We start from the raw sequence: 25,999 nt of genomic DNA on the forward strand, positions 1-25,999 counted from the left end.
ACGAAGGCCTCATTTTAGGAAGGGTGTAGAGCTGCTGGAACGAGTATAGAGAAGGGCAACAAAGGGATGCTATCACCAAGAAACGTTCCAGTTTTGCAAATTGCAGCATCTGGGGCCTAGGCACCTGCAAGGTGATCTGATCGAGGTGTTTAAGACTTTGAATGGATTGAGCAAGCTCAATGCTGATGCAATTCTTCCTTTTGCTCAGGCTACACATATAAGGGGGCACAAATTCAAACTGAGGAATAGATGTGCAGATTGCAAAATACATGTGCAGAGTGCAGAAAATATGTGCAGAAATTTGCCTTTAGTCAGTGGGTGGTTGATTGCTGGAATAAACTTTCATCTGATGTTGTGGAAGTTGACAGCTTAAATAAATTCAAGGAAGAACTTGAAAACCTATTGGAGGGAATGAATAGGTTAAAATGGGAAGTATCATTTTTTTCTTCTTTTTTTTGAGTGAAGCTGTATAAGCTTGCTTGCATCATTTGCTACAACTAATGCAAATGCAAATTTAAATTAACAGAACTGACTTGTGCAATAGCTATTTCTTTACATTCAATGACAGAGAGCGCTGTAAACTTTTTCTTTTTTGACTCTCTCAACCAATTGTTTTAATTGGTTTAAAAAACTTACTCTCGGAATAGCATTAATAAATGATGAATTGGTTCTCCAAAATGCAATTATTTTAAAGCTGAAGTTAAATAAAATTTAACTTAATGCTTCAAATAGCCCAGTTGGGCAACCTCCTATCTATAAATTCTGTTTGGGGCTAGCAGACTTTGGCTCCTGTAAGGAAATGCAATTTGGTCTTAGGAATTCATGATAGAAAAAAAGTCAGCTAATTTAATTGCTTAAATTTAATTAAATTGGTAAGTCTGAAACTTACCAACTGTATTTATAAAGTTATACAGCTTCTATCATGAATATATTAAATATTTTAAGTTTAATACTTTACTGGATCACATCCGCATACAATCACCTTGACCATACAATGTATTAACTTGCACTACTGTTTTTTTTGTTTTTTTTTTACAATATGCATAAAACACCTTATAGTAAAGTTATACCATGTGAATCTGTTTTAATATTCAACACTTACTGCACTACCAGTAATGCAAGTTAGGAGTTGAAAACAAGTTAATTTATTTTCTTTGAAATTAAATCTTTAATCATATTAGTTCTTAGTTAACTTTAAGTTCTTTTATTAATCTTTATTGCTTTCTAAACTGAAAGAGGATATCATCTTTGGGCTGTACTGCATGTGTTGTATTGGAAATGAAAACCTCCAGAATAGTTTGCTTTTCATTCCCTCTTCTTTTCTTTTGTATATGGTTAACTGAACAATTACGGTTAAGCTATTTCCAGATGTTTTTCACAGTCATACTTGTTAAAAAAATGAAGAAAAAATTCACTTTTTATTTTTATTACATTCAGATCTTAATGCAGTTTTATTATCTTTTTTGGAAAAAAAGATAAATACAGAGAAACTCTATGGTACCGACTCCAGTACAATAGTGAGACAGAGACAAGGTCAAACAGAGTCAAAAAGATGGACATAATAAATCAAGAGACTTGGCAGCTATGGATTTTTGTCATTAGTTTCAACTGTTCTAAGATATTAAAAAAAAAATCTTTTATTTTACATTTTTTGACAATTCAAATGGGCAAAATGCATAAACAAATTTTACCATACAACTTTCCATCTTAAACTTTGCTCATATAACTCTCCTGGATAATGACTACCAGCCAATAAACTAGTTTGGAAGTAGAAAGTTAGCTCAGTAAGTTTGTAGTTGAAGTTTTAATCTTGCTACACCTTTCTTTCACTGTATCTTACTTCTAGAGTAAATTAATTTACAATTATTATTCAGCTGCAGCTCACCTATATCCTTTTGGTTTCTGTGATCATACTGCCTTAGTTTTGCTAATTTTACTTTGGCATTTAAAGTTCTAACGTTGACTGTACATATATACATGAACATACACCCCCCCCCACCACACACAAATAATTAAATAAAAAATAATTATATACAAAATTATTAAATTAAGAAAAAAAGAATTGAACATACTTCAAATATAAGACAACTCATAACACTGCCTAACTTGTTACTGCACAAAATGATTACACAAATGAAAAAGCATTTTTATTGTTGTATTTCCATACAACAATAAAAATGCTGTATTAACTGTACAACAATAATGTAAAAGAGTACAATGTTTCACAATGATGTAGAAGCACCTATTAGTATCACTTTGTTTACCAATCCATAGGCATATAAAACTCTCTTGTGGGCCAGTGGAGTTTTCTAAAATTCTGTATTTGATGTCAACTTGATTATCAACCAACTTCATTCTTTCTGAGCACAGTGTAATTTGTAATATCATTTCCTTGTACAGTTTATTTTCTATGTAAAGAAAAATATGTTTGTGTAAGTGCCTAAATAAAGTATGTTGACAAAAAAAATTTAATATTAATGGGTTGATTGATTGATTGATTTAGTTTTTAATGGCGCATTGGAATATTAATGGGTAAAAAAGAAATTACCTGCTTCTGTCTATAACTGAGAATACCAAAAGAAAACCCTCTCCAGATCTCATATATTGTTCTCTCATAGCACTGAACTCCTCCTGTCCAGCTGTGTCTAAAACTAAAATATCAGCAATTAATAATTTTTTTAACGTAGCATGATATAACACATAAACATGATTACAAAAAAAAAGAAAAAAGACAAAAAAAATCAAGTACTAATAATTATTAAAAGAATTTTTGGGTACACCACAAAAAAGTGCACATGGACAAAATTTACTGTGCTATAATAATCAGTTTTGTGTGAGAGATTATGTGAGGGGATATTTTGTGGGGGGAGAGTATATGGGCAGTCAATTTCTGACCCTATGAGGTCAAAAATTGAATTTCATACATCGAGAATCTCTGGATAAAGGAAGCACTAAGAAGTGGCAATGGTAATAATGTACTAAGGTGGGATTTATTTAAAGAGATGCAACTACTATCATTAGTAAAGGGTAGGGATTTTGCCATCATAAAAAGTGACTGCAATGGTCATTGTTTTTCAATTACTTTCTTGATTAATGATACTGATGAAGGTAGATCAAGTTTAATGTCTAAGTTTGGTAATGATACAAAGATCAGCAGGGTGATTAATGACATAAATCAGGATATGGTACTGCAACAAAGCCTAGAGGAACTAAACAAATGGGCTGAGAAGTGGCAATTGAGATTTAACACTGATAAATGTTAAACTTCAATTTATGCTTTGCAAAAACAAATTGTTTGTTTGTTATTTGGTTTTTAGGCGCATTAGCAACTAAGGCCATATTGCTCTGGGGATATGCGGTAGTTATTCCCTGACCTTTCCGCATCCTCCAATATTTGGTGGGCACGGGCTCAAACCCCGGTCTAATCAAGAAGCGTGTGCTACGCACTGCTGCTCCTGCCCACCTGGCTACGGAGGCGCCAAAAACAAATAGCAATATCCATCATAATAGATTCCATCTTCCCTGATAGCACTGTTCCATTATACTGCTACACTAGTGGAATATTTCACCTTGTTAATCCTTAATGACACCTAAGTTAGAGGAAGATATCCAGATGCTATTGTTAAAAGTGCATTTTAAGACAAAATTCTGTATGAACTAAAAGACATTTGGCAATCTACCAGTTGTTTAATTTTTCTTCTTTTTCTGTTACCCAAGGATCATGAACTAAGGTTTTCAAAGACTCAGATCCAACTAACTGAATAGGGTTTAGTTTTTTTTGGAACCTGCTATCATGCAAAAATGTTTCAAATTGTGGTCCAACAATGACTCTGACTTTTGCATCACATAATTTTGGATATTTTCTTTCAAATAGTTTCCTTTAATTAATTGTCTAAAGCCTTCACAAATAAAGAGAAAAAAGTGCCAACTGATGATCTACTAATGGTGCATATCTGACATTACTTCCGAGGAATGAACTCTTCTTGCACTGGCCAGCCCTTGACGACAGTGTTATTCTGTTATGTCTATCCCATGAGGAGGAAAACAACAGTACTTGATAAATCCACCATGCAATCCAAGTAAAGCTGCAATTATCTTAAAATACCACATAGCATTCAGAAATGTGCTTTATACTTGACTACATTCAATACCTGAGAACTACCATCAGTTTTCATTGCTCAAACAGAACAGGTACTGAAGCCTTTGTGGTTCCATTATGAACTAAAATTACCTTTAAACTTACTTCAGCCAAATCAATGAAGAGCTGCCATCCTTCAGCTGTGTGTTCAAATATAAATTCTTCCATCAGTCCAATTATATCTTGGAACACCTTTGAAGACAGATAATCCAGAACACCATAAAATATTGAAAAATTTTATTTCGCTTTATAAATACAGTAAACTCCCATTATAACACTTCTGCTTATAGCACTCTCACAATTTTAACACTTTTCTCCCAGCCTCAATGGTCAAACCTACATTTTATCATGTTTATAACATTCAAGACAGGTTTGATTTAATATAATAAAATAATTTTAAAAACTTTCATTCTTTTTAATGACATGCAAAAAAGGTTAGAGGTGATAATAAAGTAAACATTACACCACAAAAAAAAAAGTTATCTAACAAAATACTGGAAAAATATGAAAAAATAATGACTGATACGCATAAACCTGCTATAACAGGTTCTCATGTGATTCATAATTATGAGTCAATCCTTTGGTAAATGATGCTTATCTTCTAACATCGTTATGAAAATTAACACCCTTTTTTTCTTTTTTTTTTCAAAGCTGACATGTTCTAAATTATAAATGATTTCTTCTTAAATTATAATGCTTTTTTGTTATTAACATACATAACAAAATAAATTTTAAATGTAGTTTCCTCCTATGTTACTAAAACCTTGTTGATCAGCATTATGAAATCATTTGACAATTTCAAATGACAAAACCACCAAGTGTGCTCGCCTATAACCAGTCATTGTACGACTTCCATGTTAGTAATGGTGTGACAACTGTCTTGTTAATACTGTGATGATCTGTGGAACCCATACACACAAGATAACAGAGTGGAGTTCAATGTTTTGGTTATGGGTTTTGGGCAATGCATAAAACTGGTAAATGGACCCTGATACATAAAAATTGTGTTATGTGTCCCTGTAATATCATGTCAGCATTCCATCAACTCTGAAACAATTTATTAACAGTCACATTTTTCAAATGGTTTCTCCAGATTTACTTAAAGATGTCAATCAAGTAATGTACAAATCAATTAATTGCCAAGTCTTAAAACTATATAGAAATTTTCCATCTGATCAATGATTGCCAGTATAGATTCTGTCAGTGTTGATCCACTGGTAATATTCTGGCTTATGTTATCCATCTATGGACAAATTCAGTGGAAAGGTTTGGTGAAACTCAAGTAGTTTCTCTTGACATTTCAAAGGCTTTTAAGCATGTTTGTCATAAAGGTCTTCTAAATAAGCTTCTATCTTATGGTTTGCCAACTATTTTTTTGTAATTGGGCATCCAGTGTTCTCTTTGACCACTCACTGAGGGTGATGGTAGATGGCTCTCTATCTTCTAACTTCTCCACTAATGCTGGCTAATACAGATCTAATACCTCCTGTGTATGGGGTTTTCATTAAAAGAAAAAATAAAATAAAAATTCAGTAAAATCTGGCCTTCTTGTGGTAGTCTATCCACTTGAGAACTATGGAATTTCTTTTTTTCTTTTTTTTTTTTTTTTAGTAGTAGTTGGCACATAGGTTTCTGTGGCCATAATGCACCTCCCAACGTTATTGCAGTACTTTGATCCAAGCCCGAAGCGGGAATCGAACCCGCGACCTTTGGGTTGCCAAGCAGGCACTTTACTCACCCGGCTAGCCCAGTCGGCTATGGTATTTCTCTTTTTCTTCTGATAACACTGCAATAATGGCACAATCCTGTATAACCTCCCAGAGTGTTTTCTAGTTCTAATAAGACTTGCAACTTGCTGAGGATTTCCTTAAAACCCTTTATATAGTTCAGATAGATGTTGAGCCAGTGTGGTGTGAAATAACTTGTGTTAAAGGGAAGGTGACAGTGGGATAGAGGGATGTTAGAGGCCAAACGATTCTAAGAAATGATAAAAAATCTCTTTAAACAACTTGAATGGGCAAACAAGTGTGATTTTCTCATTGTGGGCGACTTCAACCTACCTCTTATAGACTGGAATTTGTGGTATGGCAATACAGCACATAGAAACAGTTCTTTGAACCATCTAAATGATTATTTATTCCATTTCAGAGAAAGTACAGGGAACTCTAACTTCCTTGACCTGGCTCCCACCAATGCTTCAAATTGCATTAAAAACTTTACAGTGCAGGGACCTATAGCCAATAACAACAACAATATCAAAAAAATGGGCATTGTCTAAAGAGATTTCTGTGGTTAAAGGAAAAGTTGAGGGCTTCAATTTCAAGAGAGGGGATTATCGCTGTTGTTTATTTGGTCATAACATAACAGCACAAGGGCAGCAAAGCCATAATGTGCCTAATCTATGGAAAATAAATATATGGTTTTGTAAAAGGTTTGTACCAGAACTTAAAAGTGCATCATTTATATCTGTTTGATGCAGATAAATATTATTTATCATATCCAGTCTATCAGGCTAATGTGAGAGTTGTACTCACAATGGAAAATGAGCCAAAGACAACTCATCGATCTCTGTTGTATATGGGACAATCAATAAGTACCGTATATGATGAACTATGAACTGTATTATGGACTATATTACAGGTTGGCTATTCTGGATCAGTGGCCGTAAGCAGTCAGAGATGAGTCAGGTAAGTGTGACCTACATGAAGTCTAGCAGTGTAACTTATAATGATTTTCTATTAATTTTTCTGATTTTCCTTCTGACTTTTTTTTTTAAGTTTTCTGAACACTTATTCTGCTACTAATCTCACATCCTTTCATCACAGATGCTAGATTTCCATGATTTCAAATCTTTCTGTAGACAGAATAACTTGATTTTATTTCCACAGCCTTGTTACCATTTTTCTATGCATTGTTACTTTATTACAAACTTTGAAGCATCTATTAATTCTGATTTTCCTTCTGACTCTTTACGTTTTCTGAACATTTATTCTGCTACCAATCTCACATCCTCTGTTATCTCAGATGTTAGATTCTCATGATTTCAGACCTTCTTTAGACAGAATAACTTGTTGATTTTGTTTCCACAGCCTCATTGCCATTTTTCTAGGTGTTGCTACTTTATTATAAACTTGTAATCTGAGACTGATGCATTGAAAGAAGGATCAATAAGTCTTTCGTTTTGGCAGTCATGCCTTCACACTTGTTTCCCATATATGAGGGGTGATCATTTAATTCAAGGACTGATGCAAGATTTTATGTTTACCATCTATACTTTCCAAATCTGCCACTAGAGGTGCTCTCCCTGATCATTACTAAGCAGACTGTGTGCGCATGCCAGTACTTGTCAAGCTAGTGTTGCATGACTAGAGTTGTTTTAGCCAAGTGTCGCTGACGATCGTTTTGAAGCAATCATCATGTCAGACATACAGATTGAACGGCGATATGTGATTGGTTATTGTGTCAGCTGAGGCTTAAATACAGTGGAAACAGTTAAAGAGATGAATTAAGTGTACGGTAACGAGTGTCTTGGTAGGATGGCCATATTTCGGTGTGACCAAACTTTCCGGTGTGAAGTGGTTTCTCTGTAAAGATAATGCCAGGCCCCATATGGCTAATATTGTGCAGGCAGTGGTCACTGCCATAGATGCCAAGGTTCTGTCACATCCTCCTTATTCACCGAACTTAACCCTGTATGATTTCTTCTTGTTTCCACGTCTGAAGATAGCTCTGAAAGGCAAATGTTTTGTGTCCGAAACAATGATGCTCGCAGAGCCACAACAGAAGCACTTCGCAGTCTTCCGAAAAATGCCTTGCAAGAAGAATTTTATGCATTGGTACAATGGTGGCCAAAATGTGTAAAGTTAAAGGAAGAGTATTTCGAGAAGGAGAAATCCACAGAAGATTCATTTGATGACAATTAAGATAAGATCTTGCACCAGTCAGTGAATTAAATGTGAATTAAATGATCATCCCTAATATATATATATATATATATATATATATATATATATATATATATATATATATATATATATAACATGACCAGGGATAAAGCAAAAGGTGACACTAACTATTTTAATTTTGCCAGGATATCCCAGATCTCTCTGAATAATGGATTGTCATTCATTTTCTTCCACTGCAGACTGCACTGAATGATTCTGTATATACAATAATAAGCAGCATGGTTATTGACCAAATCATGCTTAAAGCTATGTGAATTGCACAGAGCTCTGCAGTAAAGCTGCCACATTCAGTTGGAAATGTCTTAGCTGTGGTGATGTTGGGAAAAATGGAACTGCCCCAACATGACCCAGATTTGGAACCATCTGTATACAATGTACTAAATTGTGAAAGCTGGGCTATCAGTGATGCATACAATTGTAACATGCTCTTTCTGTACATGAAATTTTTCCCCTTGCTAAGAGTAATAGATCACAAGGCAATGCGCAATGCATGGTACATCCAAGCATGGTACAATGGGCAGAAATCTGTAACTTATGAAAGTTAAATTGGAAATCAGCAAGCACAAATTGAAGGCATATCCCTTTTGATGGGTAAGCTCTGTAAATATCTTCCCATTGTGGGGAGAAAAGAAGATTCCAAGTTGAGTGATTTAATTAAGTTTCACTGCATAGGTAATTAGAAAACCTGCAAAGATGTAAGTAAGGTTCATTGGCTTCTGCATAGACACTGAACTAGAAATGTATGATATAAGGTGAAGGGTGCTGTGGCAAGTGCCCTTTGCCTTGCACTGAGGACTTCACTACAGTACCTAGCCATCAAAAGGCATTCTGTCTAGCAGAGATATAAACTACAGAACTATAATCTAGCTGTGACTATTTTAGCACATGGTATAAATAAATAAATCTTTATTTGTCCTATCAAACTAAATAAAGTGTTACATTTCGTGAGTGACAAATTCCCTTCAGAGCAATAAATGCCAGGGGTATAGTTGCATCAATGAAAACCAGTTGGCTTCCAAAGCTGTGAGAGATAGCACTCTTGACATTTAGTTTATGTGCTTGAAGAAGATAAGATTTTTTGTCAAATATTACACATAGACAGTGGATACTAGAAACTACAGGAATTATTCAATTGTTCAATCAAAGATCTGAGTGTGGTAAATTACATTACCCATAAAAGTGCATCGTAATAACCTTATGATGTGAGAAGAAGAAGCTGCTATTTCTAATCCATGTAACAATTTTGTTGATCGCTCCTGCAACTGTCTTTCCACCATTTGCATATTAGAGGAAGGTCTGAAGATACTGAGGTCATCAACATACAAAATGATAGATACTCTTTGTGGTAAGTTTTGTATTATCAAATTTTAAGTTAAATAAGGTGGCACAGAGTACTGAGCCTTGCAGAACACCTTCCTTCTGGATAAATTAATGGAATATAATAGTTATGAAGTCAAACTTGAAAAGTTCATTTGTGCAAGAAGTTTTTGATGAAAAGTAGGAGAGCTCCACTCAGTCCTACTTCATATAAGTCTCACATGAGCATTAAGTATAAAGAGAGCATTAGTTTCTAATGCTCCATGGATATCAAAATAATGTTTCCTGTATAATTATAACTGTCCTCCACTTTTAGTTCTTTAAATGAGGAAACAACATTAATATTACTGTCACTTCTCAGTATATTTCCTCGCTTGTTGCTGACTGGTCTGTGACTGAGGAAGTTACCACTGGGCTTCCACCCTTTCTATAACATCTAATGACAATAGATTTAGTCCTCCTCGAGATATTCGATGCTTCTCGTTAAAGTGGATTCTTTAGGATCACTTTGAAGTATCTATTAATTCTGATTTTCCTTCTAACTCTTTAGGTTTTCTAAACACTTATTCTGCTGCCAATCTCACATCCTTTCTGACTTCCTCTTTATATCGTGCCTGCTCCTGTGCTGGTAGAAAAAATATGCTCTCTAAATATCCTACTCTGTGGTGGAACCATGAACTAACACTCCTACGTTGCCAGGTTCATCATGCATGGAAGATCTTCCAGTGACACCAGAGAAGTTAACCATCCTCTGAGGTCGACTGCCTTAGACAGAACTACCAGGAAATAAAAAGTTAAAACCATCAATGACTTTAAATCAAATCATGGCAGAAACTTGTTAACATTGTAGGTAGTCAGTACCCTTGGGGAATTGTTTATCGACTAATCCGGAACAAGGTCCATTCACCTACTGTCTCTAGTTCATTAACTACTGGCTCTGCTAAAACCACTACTTGGCACGACACCATTAATTCTATATTAGATGTTCTCCTGCCTACAGATAATCCAAATAATAACCTTCCTGGGCATTGCCAAATTGATAACTGTACATACTCTTCCATGGCTGCTACTGATCCCTTCATTCAAATCGAAGTTAAGCTTGACATTACTAAAATGAATAGCTCCAGCTGCCATGGCTTAGAATTTACTGAAGGAATTTTTATTAAAAGGTTTCATCAGGGTCAACGCAAGTGGGTAGGCAAGGTAAGCGTCTCTTACGGGCGGAAGTTCAGAAGGGTGCCAAAATTTTTTTTGACATATATAAGTTGGACCACTGTTTAACAAACTTCTTTCTAGCGAAATTTTCTTTTAGCGATATTTTTTGAATTTTCCTTGATAATTACATACATTTAAAATAATTTTCGTAGAACAAAGAAAATTTCCATATAACGAGCGGATTACGAGAGACTTAACTGGAATGCATTGTTCACACCTCTGGCCTTCAGGCAATTAGTGCTGCTACTAAGCACAAATTAAGAGCCACGTAGATACCCATGTTCTGGATTAAGCCAGAATAATATATATATGATACTATTTTTAACAAGGTAATGTACAGCGTTCAGGGATCTTCAAAATATTCAAAATAATCTTCATAAAATGTTCTTCAAAATAATCTCACAAAATATTACAGATAAAATACTAGAGAAGCTACATATTTTACTATGATTTTGGTATAATCACTGAAGACAAAAATAAAGATATGGACACAAGGAAACATACTAAATCAATAAGCATTAAAAATAACATCTTATAAGTTTCTTTGTTCGATTATATTTAGCATAATATATTAGCATCTCACATCGTGAAACAGGTGGGTATATGGGATGTGTTAGGGTAACTAAGAATAGGTGCATGTATACCAATGCTAGAAGTATAGTAAATAAATTTGATGAATTTAAAGTGTTGGTCAAGACATCAAATGCGGATATTGTTGGGATATCAGAGATGTGGTGTCACACTGATATTAGGAATGCAGAATTGGAATTTGGGAAGTGCAATGTGTACAGAAAGGATAGACAGGATAGGAAAGGAGGAGGGGTTATGCTATTAATTAAAAAAAAAAAATCAAAAGAAGTGCACCCAGCTGATATAGATGGACAGTGCACTGTTTTATGTGACATAAGCACTGCGAAAGCAAATATAAAAGTAGGAGTGTGTTATAGGCCTAATGACACCAATGAGTACAATGAGCAATTGTACAGAGAAACAGAGTGGGCTAGAAAATCAGAATGTCTTATAATGGAGGATTTTAACTTCCCAGATATTGACTGGAACTTGTGGGTGGGTCAATCGCACAGTAGTAAGACTTTTGTGGATTTATTGGATGATTTTTTTCTGCAGCAACATGTTCGAGAGGCAACCAGAGAGGGTAATACTCTTGATCTGGTTATCAGCAACGATCATTCGTATATTAAGAATTTGCAGATAAAGGAACTACTAGGTGGCAGTGATCACAGTGTACTGATGTGGGATTTACTTAAAGATATAATTACCATCAGGGATAAAGGAAAGAGTTTTTGCTTCCATAAAGATGACTACAGTGGTCTCATACAGTTTTTAAATTCTGTACAGTGGGATCAACTGATGATGTTACCAAAAGCAAATTCTAAGTGGGAAGCATTCACTGAATTAATCATGGAAGCTACTAAACGTTTCTTACCTATAAGGAATATTGTTCAAGGTTTAGGCCTAAATGGTTGTCAAATGAACTAATGAGACTCATGGCAGAGAAGGAAAATGCATGGGATGCAAATAAATTATCAGGCAACACAGAAGCCTATGGCAGATAAGGTTATAGTCTGTAATCAAGTCACAAAGTAGGTTAGGCAGGCGAAGGCAGATTATGAGAAATCTTTGGCAAAGGATGCTAGGAAAAACAGCAAGGATTTCTTTACTTATATAAACTCTGAAAGGAAGGGGATGAATCATATTGGTCCACTTGATATCGATGGTTCAACTGTTGATGATCCTGCTCAGATAGCAAACAAACTGAATGAGTATTTTGCATCTACATTCACACATGAGGAGTTATTAAGGATTGAAAATGCCAGAAGGTTATCAAATTGTAGCAGGGTGCTTAATGATTTTGTAATAACTGAGAGCAAAGTGGAGGAGAAATTGTTGAAGTTAAACATAAGAAAGGCATCTGGGGTGGATGGGATCTATCCAGTTATATTAAAGGAGGTGGCAAAGGAAGTAAGCAAACCCTTAGCTATAATTATAAGAGCATCCTTGGACTCAGGGAAGGTCTCCACAGACTGCAGATGTGCAAATGTATGCGCAATTCACAAAGGGGGGGATCGAAGGGTGACACAAGTTTGTTTGTTTGTTTGTTATTTGGTTTTTAGGAGCATTAGCAACTAGGGCCATATTGCTCTGGGATATGCGGTGGTCATTCCCTGACCTTTCCGCATCCTCCGTATTTGGTGGTGACGGGCTCGAACCCCGGTCTAATCAAGAAGCGTGTGCTACACACTGCTGCTCCTTCCCACCTGGCTACGGAGGTGCCGTGACACAAGTAATTACAGACCAGTTAGTTTAACTTCTGTTCCAGGTAAAATAATGGAGTCACTGGTTAAAGATGCATTGCAGAATCATCTAGACAAGACTGCAGCAATAATTCAGACACAGCATGGGTTTGTTAATGGAAAGTCTTGCCTGACAAATCTGATTGGATACTATGATGTGGTTAAAAAGGAACTGGATGCAAAAAATAATTTTGATATCATATACTTGGATTTCAGGAAAGCTTTTGACACTGTTGCGCATGGAAGACTACTGTATAAATTGGAGCAGAATAGTATTAATGGTAAGTTGCTACAGTGGATAAAAGGGTGGTTGAGTGGGAGAAGACAGAGGGTGGTAATCAATGGGTGCTGCTCTTCGTGGAATAATGTTATTAGTAGAGTTCCACAGGGTTGGGCCCACTGTTGTTTTGTATATTTATCAATGATATTTATTTATTTATTTATTTCGTATGATGTGATCAATACACGAAGGAACCAGTTTTTTTCTTGCTTCCTTCGTGTATCGTGGCCGGGATATCCAACCAACCGGTTGGTTCGGCACCATCGTGATATCCAGCCCGAGGCGGGAATCGAACCCGCGACCTTTGGGTTGCCAGGCAGGCACTTTACCTACCCAGCTAGCCCGGTCGGCATCAATGATATTGATGAAGGTATATCAGGCTTAGTGTCGAAGTTTGCAGATGATACAAAGGTTGTCAGGGTTGGTAATGACAGTAATGGCAGTGTGCTACTGCGACAGTTGTTGTTGTTGTTGTTTGTTATTTAGTAGCATTAGCAACTAAGGCCATATTGCTCCAGGGATATGTGGTGGTCATTCCCTGACCTTTCCGCATCCTCTGTATTTAGTGGTCAAGGGCTCGAATCCCAGTCTAATCAAGAAGAGTGTGCTACACACTGCTGCTCTTGTCCACCTGGCTACAGAGGCACCACTGCAACAGGATCTAGAAAATTTGGGCAGATGGGCTGAGAAGTGGCTACTAAAGTTTAATGTTGACAAATGCAAAGTACTGCATATGGGTAGAAGTAACCCCAGAGGGATGTACCAACTGTGAAGTACTACACTTAGGGGAGTAGATAATGAAAAAAACCTGGGAGTAATTGTGCAATCAGATATGAAGTTTTCTGAGAAATGCAGACAGGCTGCCATGGGGTTTTGTCAATGATATACAGGTATTTTGCTAGCAAGGAAAAGGGGGTGATTATCACTTTGTATAAGGCAATGGTCAGGCCATGCCTTGAGTACTGCGTACAGCTCTGGAGAACTCATTTTAGGAAGGATGTAAATTTGCTTGAGCGTGTACAGAGAAGGGCAACAAAATTGGTCAGGGGAATGACGGGATCCACTTACCAAGAGAGGCTTCAGTTCTGCAAATTGCAGTGGCTGAGACTAGGCACCTGCAAGGTGATCTGATTGTTAACAAGAACAGGTCACTGTTGAAAAAAGGCCGTGAATTAGAGTTGAATTTGAAAGTATGTGCAATTCTACCAGACACGATAGAATGGAGTATATGATGAGAGCCTTGTCGATCAATTCGGCCCTGGAAAGATTTGCAAGGCTCAAGGGGTAGAATTTTTTTCAGCCTGGCCTGTACTTGTTAACAGGAGAGACTGCTTCTATTCTAGGGATGGGATATACTTAAATAGAAAGGGTGCAAGAATATTTGCTGATGCTATCGAGGCAGTGTTAGGTGGGTCGGAAAACTGCTAGCTTGGGGGTTGTTGTTATTTGGTTTTTAGGAGCATTAGCAACTAAAGCCATATTGCTCCGGGATTTGCGGTGGTCATTCCTGACCTTTCCACATCCTCCGTATTTGGTGGTGACAGGCTCGAACCCCGGTCTAATCAAGAAGCACTAGCTTGGGGGGGGTGGATGCAAGGACTAATAGATTAACAGTACCCACTGGCAGAGGTGAAAGTGATTCTTACACTGCTTCTATTGGAATGAGCAGCAGCCTAGAAAACAAGCTGCAGGATATTTCAGAGACTGCTGGGAGTAACTGCAGTACAAGTAAACACATGGGTTGTGTTAGGGTAGCTAAGAATAGGAACAAGTGCATGTACACTTGCGTGTACACCAATGCTAGGAGTTTGGTAAATAAATTTGATAAATTTGAGGTATTGCTCAAAACATCAAAGGCAGATATTGTTGGGATATCAGAGACGTGGTGTCACCCAGATATAAGGAATGCAGAACTGGAATTTGGGGAGTACAATGTGTACAGAAAGCATAAACAGGATAGGAAGGGAGGAGGGGTTATACAATTAGTTAAGAAACACATAAAATCCAAGGAAGTGAAGCCAGTCGACATTGCTGGACAGTGCAGTGTTGAGTCAGTTTGGTGTGACATAAGCATTGGGAGATCAAAATTGAGAGTAGGAGTGTACTATAGGCCTAATGACTCTGATGAGTACAATAAGAAACTGTACAGGGAAATAGAGTGGCCCAGTAAATCAGAGGGTCTTATAAGGGGGGATTTTAATTTGCCAGATATTAACTGGAATTTGTGGGTTGGTCACTCGCACATTAACATGACTTTTTTGGATTTATTTGATGATTGTTTTCTACATCAGCATGTTCGGGGGAGGCAACTAGAGGGAGTAACACTCTTGATCTGATTATCAGTAGTGATTCTTCATGCATTAAGAATCTGCAGATAAAGGAACCACTAGGTGGCAGTGATCACAGTGTGCTGAAGTGGGATTTACTCAAAGGGGATAACTACCATCAGGGGTAAAGGGAAGGGTTTTTGCTTTCGTAAAGGCAACTACGATGGTCTGAGACGGTATTTAAATTCTATACAGCGGGACCAACTGATGATGTTACCAACAGCAAATTCAAAATGGGAAGCATTCAAAGAACTTATCTTGGAAGCTACTAGGCTTTACATACCAACTAAGAAACATTGTTCGAGGTTTAGGCCTAAATGGATGTCAGATGAACTAATGAGACAAATGGCAGAGAAGAAAAATGCATGGGATATATAAATTAATGGGTGACATGGAAGCCTATGATAGACATAAGCTGGTCTGTAACCAAGTCACAAAGGAGATTAGGCAGGCAAAGGCCGATTATGAGAAATCCTTGGCAAAGGATGCAAAGAAAAACAGAAAATAGTTCTTTACTTATGTAAACTCTAGAAGGAAAGGGATGAATCAAATTGGTCCACTGGATATTGATGGTTCAACAGTTGAGGATCCTACTCAGGTGGCTAACAAACTAAACAAGTATTTTGCATCTACATTCATACATGAGGAGTTATTCAGGAAGGGGAAATGCCAGAGGTGAAGTAAACTCTGGCATTGAGCTAGATGATTTTGTAATAACTGACAGGAAAGTGGAGGAGAAATTGTTGAGAATAAACAAAAAAAAAGACACTCGGGATGGATAGGATCTATCCAGTTATATTAAAGGAGGCAGCAAAGGAAGTAAGCAAACCCTTAGTCATAATTATGAGAGCTTCTTTGGACTCAATGGAGGTACCCATAGACTGGAGATGTGCAAATGTGACCCAAATTCACAAAGGAGAATCAAAGGCTAACACAGGTATTTATAGACCTGTGAGTTTAACTTCTGTTCCAGGAAAATTAATGGAGGCACTGGTTAAAGAAGCACTGCAGGATCATCTAGACAAGACTTCAGTTATAGCTCGGACACAGCATGGTTTTGTTATGGGGAAGTCTTGCCTGACCAATTTGATTGGATACTATGATGCTGTCACAAAAGAACCGGATGCAGGGAATAACTTTGATATTATATATTTGGATCTTAGAAAGGCTTTTGATATTGTTGCACATGGAAGACTGCTGCACAAATTGGAGCAGTGTGGCATTGGAGTCAAATTGCTGCTATGGATAAAGGGATGGTTGAGGGGGAGAAGACAGAGTGGTAATCAATGGACACTGTTCATCATGGACTAATGTTATTAGTGGAGTCCCTCTGAGTTCAGTGTTGGGTCCATTACTGTTTTCTGTATTTATAAATGATATTGATGATGGTATATCAAGCTTAATGTCCAAGTTTGCAGATGATACAAAGGTTGGCAGGATTGTTAAGGACACTACTGATGCTCTGCTGCTGCAACAGGATCTGGAAAGGTTGAGGAGATGGGTTGGGACGTGGCAAATGAAGTTTAACATTGACAAATGTAAAGTACTACATATGGGAAGCAGCAACCCCAGAGGGACGTATCAACTCTGTGGTACTACACTGACAGTGGTAGAGAACGAAAAGGACCCGGGGGTAATTGTGCAGGCAGATATGAAGTTCTCTGGGCAGTGCAGATGGGCTGCAAGTGTAGCTCATGGTGTCTTGTCAATGATATACAGGAATTTTTCTAGCAAGGATAAGAAGGTGATTATTCCCTTGTATAAGGCAATGGTCAGGCCACACCTTGAGTACTGTATACAGGTCTGGAGGCCTCATTTCAAGAAGGATGTAGAGCTGCTGGAACGAGTACAGAGAAGGGCAGCAAGATTAGTGAATGGAACAAAGGGTTGCTCTTACGAAGAAAGGCTTAAATTTTGCAAATTACAGTGTCTGAAGACTAGGCACAGGCGAGGTGATCTGATAGAGGTGTATAAAGCCTTGAATGGTTTGAGCATACTCAATGTCGATGGGATTCTTCGTCTTGCTCAGAATAATCGCCTGAGAGGGCATAAATTCAAATTAAGGAAAGACAGTTGTAGGATGGATGTGTGGAAATTTGCATTTAGCCAGCGGGTAGTTGGTTGGTGGAAAAGACTTCCATTCCTTGTTGTGGAAGTTGATACCTGTCCAGCTGAGCCTTAAATAAATTTAAGGCTCAGCTGGACAGGTATTTCGAACGAACGGAGGAGTGAAATGGGTGTTTTTTTTTTTTTTTTTTTTTTTCCGGCTGATTCTGTATAAGCTTGCTTTCTTGCATCATATGCCTCTACTAATGCTAAGGTGTATAAGGCCTTGAATGGGTTGAGCATGCTGAATTTTCATGGGGTTCTTCCACTTGCTCAGATTACGAACCTAAGCGGGCATAAATTCAAATTGAAGAAAGACAGTTGTAGATTAGATGTGTGGAAATTTGCCTTTAGTTAGTTAATTGCTGGTAGTTAATTGCTGGAACAAACTTCCATGTCTTGTTGTGGAAGTTGATAGCTTAAATAAATTCAAGGAGGAACTGGACAAACATTTAGAGGGAATGGTTGTGTGATTTTTTTTTTTTTTTTTTTTTTTTGGGCTGATGCTACATAAGCTCACACACTTGCTTTCTTGCATCACATACCTCTATTACTACAATGGTGTGCAAAACTTAAGGACCAGTCAGGTTTTCACCTGTAGCTTCTCATAGGCATGGCCTGGATATGAGAAAAGCATACCAAAGTAACTTTGTGAGGTACAGAAATGATGAAGGAAACAACACCGAAACAATAACGGAAACAAAATGGTACAAAGGGACTTTATTCAAAAATGGCAACATAGCACTGGCTGCCATGATAAAGATGCATCACTACCAAAGATGGAACAAAGGGAAGAGGTGGTCCTCAGTAGGAGATATGGCCACCCTTGATGTCGATGCAGGCTTTGCAGTGCCTGCCCATAGAACAATGTTGTTGATAAGTTCTTGCAATGACATCATTCATTCCTCTGTCAGTGCTATCTTCAGCTGGTGAACATTTTCTGGTGGGTGTGGACGTTCTGCTAGATGTCTCCCCAGATTGTTCCATATGTGTTCGATGGGATTTAGATCAATGGAACGGGCAGGCCAATCCATACGAACAATGTCCTCACTTTCCAAAAGCATATCAACAGCATCCATAAACACGAATTCGGGGCCAATGGCACCTAAGAACAGACACACATGGGGAAGGATTACCTCAGTACAGTAGTGTGCACCAGTTACAGTTGCGCCTTCCAGTATCTGGAGTTGTGTACGTTCATCCAAGATAACGCCTCCGAGACGAGAACATCTCGACCGCTATATCGATCCCTTTCGGTGATTTTTGCGGGGTGATACCATGTGCCAACCTCTTGCCAGATTAGCTGATGTCCAGAATAGCTGCTGAGACTGAATCTACTCTCATCAGTAAAGAGTACCTTACCCCATTGCGCTGCTGTCCAGTCCTTGTGTTCGATGCACCACTGTAAACGGTGTCACTGATGGGCAGGTGTTAAAGGGACACAGCATACTGGCCGTCGGGCAAACAGTCCACCTTGGTGGAGTCACGTGGCCACAGTAAACCATGATATCCCGCGTCCTGTGCAACTGGTTTTCAATGGATCCCGCTGTCTGGTGTCGATCCCTCTTGGCCTGTAGGAGTATATAGCGGTCATCATCGGGCGTTATTTTTCATGGACGACCACTACTGGTCCTTTCAACAGCTGTACGTGCCATTCTGAAGGCCGACCCACACACAAGTGAGACAATGCTATGGGCAATACTGAACTCTGCGGCCACACTCCTTCGACCTTCCTCGATTTTCCCAATTATTCAACCCCGAGTAAAGTCATCCAGATGTTGTCTACTGGCCATTTCGTTGTCTGTAGCACTGTATGAAACCAATTGAATGTCTGTAACAATTGTGCTCACCATTCGGTAATTTGCTCCTAACTGCTGCTTTTATCTGTTTATGTGAGTCCTCTCATTGCAATTCAAATTTTCGCATGTGCACCAGCTTTCTACTGAATGGCCAAAGTTATGCAAATCACCATAGAATGTTTCCTTTGATTTTGTGGTTGTAACCTTCAGAAATAGTGTTGGTCCTTAAGTTTTGCACACCAATGTATTACTATTACTATTTTACTATAATTTAATTATATATTATGATTTTATAATCACCATTCGAGGTGAGCGGACGCGCTTAGACAGGGCTCCTCAGTTAAGTGGTTTACTTTTGGATAGTGCTTTTAAATATTTGATTTATTTAGATATTGTTGGATTATTTTGTTATAGGTTTTCCTGTAACTGTTTGATTTTAATAATATTATAGATATAATTTTTTAAAGTTACTTTCATTGATATTTATTTAATTTTATAATGGTAGTTACGAGATCTGCCTTAAACACGTCACAGGGTATCGTGACTCACACGGAAATAGCAGATGGCGATTTACGGGTGAGTCATGATTTAATCCGTTGTGGAACCTGTGGAATGTTTTCCAAGGTTGACCTGGTGACTAATCCTACCTCACCTGGGGATTCTTTTCTTTGTGATCGATGTAAGGAGTGCACCGATCTTAAATTACAATTTGGTGCACTGATGGAACAATTTGAGTCCCTGAAAAAACGAGTGCTTGCCCTCGAAAATAATGCTTCTGGGAGCTCGTCAGGGACTCAAAACTCCAGCAATCTACCAAGTGATGCACACCCGATTCGAGCCTCAAAACAGAAAAACCAAGTGCAAACTACTCTGGTTAAAAAGGACATTGTTTTATTAGGAGACTCCATTGTCAGGGAAACGGGGAATATTTTTTGTAATAAAGATAGGTGGAGCAGAACCAGGGTATGTCTGCCGGGAGCAACTATTGATGATGTCACCAACAGACTGTCAGATTTTAAAGGGGGTAAAGAAAATATTATTATTCATGATGTGGGGACAAACGATATTAAACGTACACGATCTGACGATTTGTTGGAAAAATACAGGACCATGCTGAGGAAATGTCGCGAGCTAGGCCATAATGTCTATGTGTCTGCAATTCTGCCCAGACACGATAGGAGGGATTATATGTTAAGAGCCTTGTGGATTAACTCAAGACTTGAAGGAATCTGCAAGGCTTTAGGGGGTAAATTTCTATCAGCATGGCCCACACTTGTAGGTAGAAGGAATTTGTTTTGTAGAGACGGGATACACTTAAACAAAGGTGGTGCAAAGGTTTTTGCCAGTATTATTGAGGATACCTTAAAGGCTCAGGGAAACTGCTAGTTAGGGGGGATGTGGGTAATACTGACACGCGTTTATCTGATAATATTGGTCAATGTAACTCTTGCACATACCTTAAGAGTTCTTATCTGTTACCCCAACTGGACGTATTATCTAGATGTTCTGGGGCCAAAGACGTTTCACGTGAGCGGGTAGCTAATATGAGGGAAGAGAGCCTAAAAAACTTCAAGGGTTGTGTTAGGGTTGTTAAATATACAAGAACAGTAAATCTTAATTGTTTATACAGTAACGTTAGAAGTGTCGTCAATAAAATGAGCGAATTCGAACTGCTGGTTAAAACAAGTAACGCGGACATAATAGGGCTTACAGAGACGTGGTGCCACCCGGAAATTGGGGATGATGAGTTTCAGTACGGCTTGTATAATGTATTTAGGAAGGATAGAGTAGATAGAAGGGGTGGTGGGGTTATGCTACTTATCAGAAGCAGCCTGAGTGCGACGATAGCTTTCCCGGATTCAGACATTTCACATGCTAGTATAGAGTCTGTATGGTGTGAGATAGTTGGAAACAAAGGTACAATGCGAGTAGGAGTAATCTACAGACCAGGTGATTGTGAAGACTATGACAAAAGCCTCTACATGCAAATGGAATGGGCAAGTAAGCGTCAATGCCTTATTATGGGTGATTTCAATTTGCCTCTAATTGATTGGAGTAAATGGGAAGGAAACTCGACATGGGGAACAAAATTTTTAAATCAACTAGATGACTGTTATTTGTATCAACATGTCAGGGAAAGTACTAGAGAAAAGAATATCCTAGACCTCATCATCACACACGAATCAGATGACATAACAGGGCTGACAGTAGAGGAACCAGTAGCAGGAAGTGATCACGGAGTTCTACGGTGGATGATGACGAGAGAGGTAGCAGAAGTAAAAGGCAAAGGAATGGGTTTTAATTTCAGAAAAGGAAATTACGATGCCTTAAGGTACTACATGGCCTCTATTAACTGGGTAGATATCGCGCAGAGAATGAATACAATTGAACTGTGGTACGCTTTTAAAACATTAATCACAGCTGCCTTGAATGCATATATACCATTAAAAAAATACTCCACGAGAAGGGTTCCAAGTTGGATGAATAGTGAAGTTGCCACATTACTTGAGCAGAAAAAGGTATCATGGAAAAGTTACAGAGCAATAAAAAGTACTGAAGCCTATAACAGCTACAAGGTGATATGTAATAGAGCCACAGAAAAGGTTCGACAGGCAAAGGCAGTTTATGAGAAACCACTAGCAAACAGAGCAAAGAGGGGGGATAAAGAATTCTTCACATATATAAATGCCAAGAAGAGCAGGACAAACCAGATCGGACCTTTACGTAAGGGAAAGGGGATAGTAATAAATACACCAGCTGCCGTTGCAGATGAACTCAATAGTTATTTTGCATCAATATTTACAAATGAAAAGCCTTTTGTGGCAATGGGAAATTGTGGGAGCGAAGTTAAAAAATATGTAATTAATGATATTGAAATTTCGCAAGATTATTTAATGAAAAAACTTTCAAGCCTACAGACCAGTAAGGCTCCTGGAGTTGATGGAATATACCCTATAATTTTGAGAGAGGCGGCAAGCGAGTGCATTGAACCACTGAGGCTGGTTATGCGAGCATCACTAGACTCTGGGGAGATTCCCTTGGATTGGAAAAGTGCAAATGTATCTCCCATACATAAGGGTGGCTCTAAAAGTGAAGTGGGAAATTATCGACCTGTCAGTCTGACTTCAACAGTAGGGAAAATCATGGAGGCAATGATCAAGGGTGGAATTCAGGATCATTTGGATCGAATTGAAATTCTCAAGGATACTCAGCATGGTTTTGTAAAGGGAAAATCATGTTTAACAAATCTGGTTCGCTATTTCGAAAGGGTCACTCACGAGCTGGATTTAGGGAATAATTTCGACATTGTTTATTTAGATTTCAGCAAAGCTTTTGACTCAGTCCCATATGAGCGGTTGCTTTATAAGTTGGAACAGGTTGGAATCACTGGGAAAATCCTTAGATGGATAGAAGGATGGCTTCAGGGCAGGAGGCAGAGGGTTGTGATAAATGGCTATTCCTCAGATTGGGTTGATGTAAGAAGTGGGGTTCCCCAAGGATCAGTATTAGGACCACTGTTGTTTTTAATTTTCATAAACGACATTGATGAAGGGATAGAGGGCGTGATGTCTAAATTTGCAGATGATGTTAAAATTGGGAGAGTAGTTAATGATCACTGTCAAGCTGAGCTTCTTCAGAGAGACCTAGATAGACTTCAGGAATGGTCAGAAAAATGGCAGCTGTGCTTTAATCCAACAAAGTGTAAGGTATTACACCTGGGAAACAGTAATCCCAAAATAACTTATTCACTTGGTGGAGTTCAACTAAACCCAGTACTGGAGGAAAGGGACTTGGGTGTTACGATACGGTCAGACATGAAATTCTCTGAGCATTGTAAACAGGTTGCAAGAAAGGCCCATGGTGTCCTATCGATGATCTATCGAAATTTTGCAAGTAGAGATAGGGACGTGATAATCCCATTATATAAGGCTTTTGTTGGACCACACTTGGAATACTGTGTTCAAGTATGGAGACCGCACCTAAAGAAAGACATCGAGCTTCTTGAAAGGGTGCAAAGAAGGGTAACTCGCCTGGTGAGATCGGCAAAAGGGCGTCCTTATGAAGAAAGACTTCGAATATGTGGGTTGCAGAGTTTGGAAACTAGACACCTTAGAGGAGATTTGATTGAGGTGTTTAAGGCTCTGAGAGGCATCAGTAAAATGAATGAGGACAAAATTTTCAAGATTATAAATGATGCTAGAACTAGGGGACATAAATTCAAGTTACGGGGGGAAATGTTTAGATTGGACTGCAGGAAGTTTTATTTTAGCCAGCGAGTTATAAATTACTGGAATAAGTTGCCTTCGTGGGTGGTAGAGGCCGACAGTTTGGGGAAATTCAAAGGTCATCTGGATAGTACTTTCGGGTAAGGGAAGCGCATAGGATGATAGGATTAATTTCCTTTTTATTTTTTTTTTATTTCATTTTATTATTTTTATTTATTTATTAATTATTATTATTTATTTATTTATTTAATTTTGGTTTTTATCATTGTTTTGTTCGGATTTTTTTTTTTTTGGCTGGTGCAGCATAAGCCATAGGCTTTCTTGCACCATACGGCTGTTACTAATACTAATACTAATGTAGTGATGAGTGTACTAAACAATAATGAAAATTATTTTGGCAATTAATACTTTTGTAGAACTGCATGCTAAAAAAAAAATTATAATAGTCATGAAACTTCCCTTAATGCAAACACAACATGTAATTATAGACACTCGGTCTGTTGACCACTGATAAGCTATGTGATTATTCATTATCACCTTTTGTCTACCCACATTTTGAAAAACGAAAGTAGTAACGGAGCGATAACATAGTTAAATTCTGTCTTTCTCATGTTTGGAAGAACTGAGCTCACCTGTTTTTAATTTCATTTATTCTTATTATATTATACAGGGTATGTCAAAATTATGTTAACACTTATATGGAATGAACATTTGAATTTTATTATTATTTTTTTTCAGATATAATGGCAGATAGGTTAACGGTAGAAGAAAGAAGAATGGTGGCAAGTTTGATGGAAATGTTTCATTCTCCAACCATAGTTCGCAACAAGTTCCAAGAACAATTTCGACAAGACTCACCAAGTTGTTTAAAGATTTATCGTATATACAAAAAGTTTGTTTGAACTGGCTCGGTTGCGGACAACTACAAAGGTAATGCCAGACATCCCAGAACAGGTAGAAGTGAAATGAATATCGCTGTTGTTCAGCTATCAATTCTGAATAGTCCAGGGAAGTCTACCAAACGATGCAGTTTGAAAACAGGGATTTCACAGAAAACTGTGTGGAGAATTTTGATGCAGGACCTCGGAATGCTCCCATACCATATCCGACTCGTCCAAGCACTGACAAAAGGTCAAAAACGTGTTTGTGTGGAATGCTGCCAGATTTTAGCAGAAATGGCAAACATTGAACTGGACATTGTGTATCAGATGGCGTTCAGTGATGAAGCCACTTTTCACATTAGCGCTCATGTGAACCGACACAACACAATCTTTTGGGGTACCAAAAATCCACGAGTACTTCGTGAGTATGAACGTGCCTCCCCAAAGTCTAGTATACTGTTACCGCTGCTAGCGTAATTGGACCTTACTTTTTTGACACCCCAACAGTGAATTCCGAATCCTATTTACATACGTTGCAGTCCTACGCCATCAATGAACTTCCACTGATAATACGCTCAGCGGAGTATTTTCAACAGGATGGTGCAGGTGCACCATCCTGTTGAAAATATCCTGCGCATTTTGGTCATATTGTTCGTGATTTCCTAGATAACACATTTCCACAAAGGTGGATAGGAAGATGTGGGCCTTTGCAATGGTCTTCCCACTCCTCTGAGCTGACGCCCTGCAACTTCTGGTTGTGGGGTATGGTGAAAGAGAGAGTGTACAGCATGAAAGTTTGGAATATCAATGAACTCAAGGAAAGAATTACGAGTGTGGTGGCATCTATTCCCAGAGGATTATGCGTCAGGGCTTTAAATGCTACTTTCAATTATTTCCTATAGTGTGATGATAACAATGGACAACAGATTGAGACCTTCCATACATAATATTCCACATATACAATACAATAAACATTGATTAACGTTGATAAATGTTGATTTCAGTTAATGTTGATAAATGTTCATTACAATAAATGTTTTTTCCATATAAGTGTTAACATAATTTTGACATACCCTGTATTATTTTAAGTCATTGACGGCAGATCACTGACAGCTAAAACTCAAATGCACCTCCATCTCCCCATCTCCAGCCCTCCCTTTCAAGTTCCAAGAACAATTTCAACAAGACTCACCAAGTTGTTTAAAGATTTATCGTATATACAAAAAGTTTGTTTGAACTGGCTCGGTTGCGGACAACTACAAAGGTAATGCCAGACATCCCAAACATTTGCAATACCTATTAGCCTCTATCAAACCATCCACCATTCCAGTTCTCCTTCTCCTTCTCAGTTTTTTGTCCATTACTTCCCTTTAAATTACATCTCTCAGCAAACTCTCAGTACATATACAATCCAAATTTTCTTTTTTTTCCCT

The 25,999-nt window shown here is 37.9% G+C and overlaps 1 protein-coding gene across 1 annotated transcript in view; it reads right to left on the minus strand.

Annotated features, from left to right (window-relative positions):
* Ras64B (ras-like protein 2) overlaps positions 1-25,999 on the minus strand; it is a 127,754-nt gene that overhangs the window by 64,760 nt on the left and 36,995 nt on the right. The window contains exon 3 of the mRNA XM_090381411.1: positions 2,549-2,651. Coding sequence (XP_090237537.1) covers positions 2,549-2,651 — 103 coding nt within the window. The remainder of the gene's footprint in view (positions 1-2,548; positions 2,652-25,999) is intronic.

Source organism: Mastigoproctus giganteus, chromosome 9 (genome assembly GCF_048544385.1).
Source record: "Mastigoproctus giganteus isolate SK-2022 chromosome 9, ASM4854438v1, whole genome shotgun sequence".
Lineage (NCBI taxonomy): Eukaryota > Metazoa > Arthropoda > Arachnida > Uropygi > Thelyphonidae > Mastigoproctus > Mastigoproctus giganteus.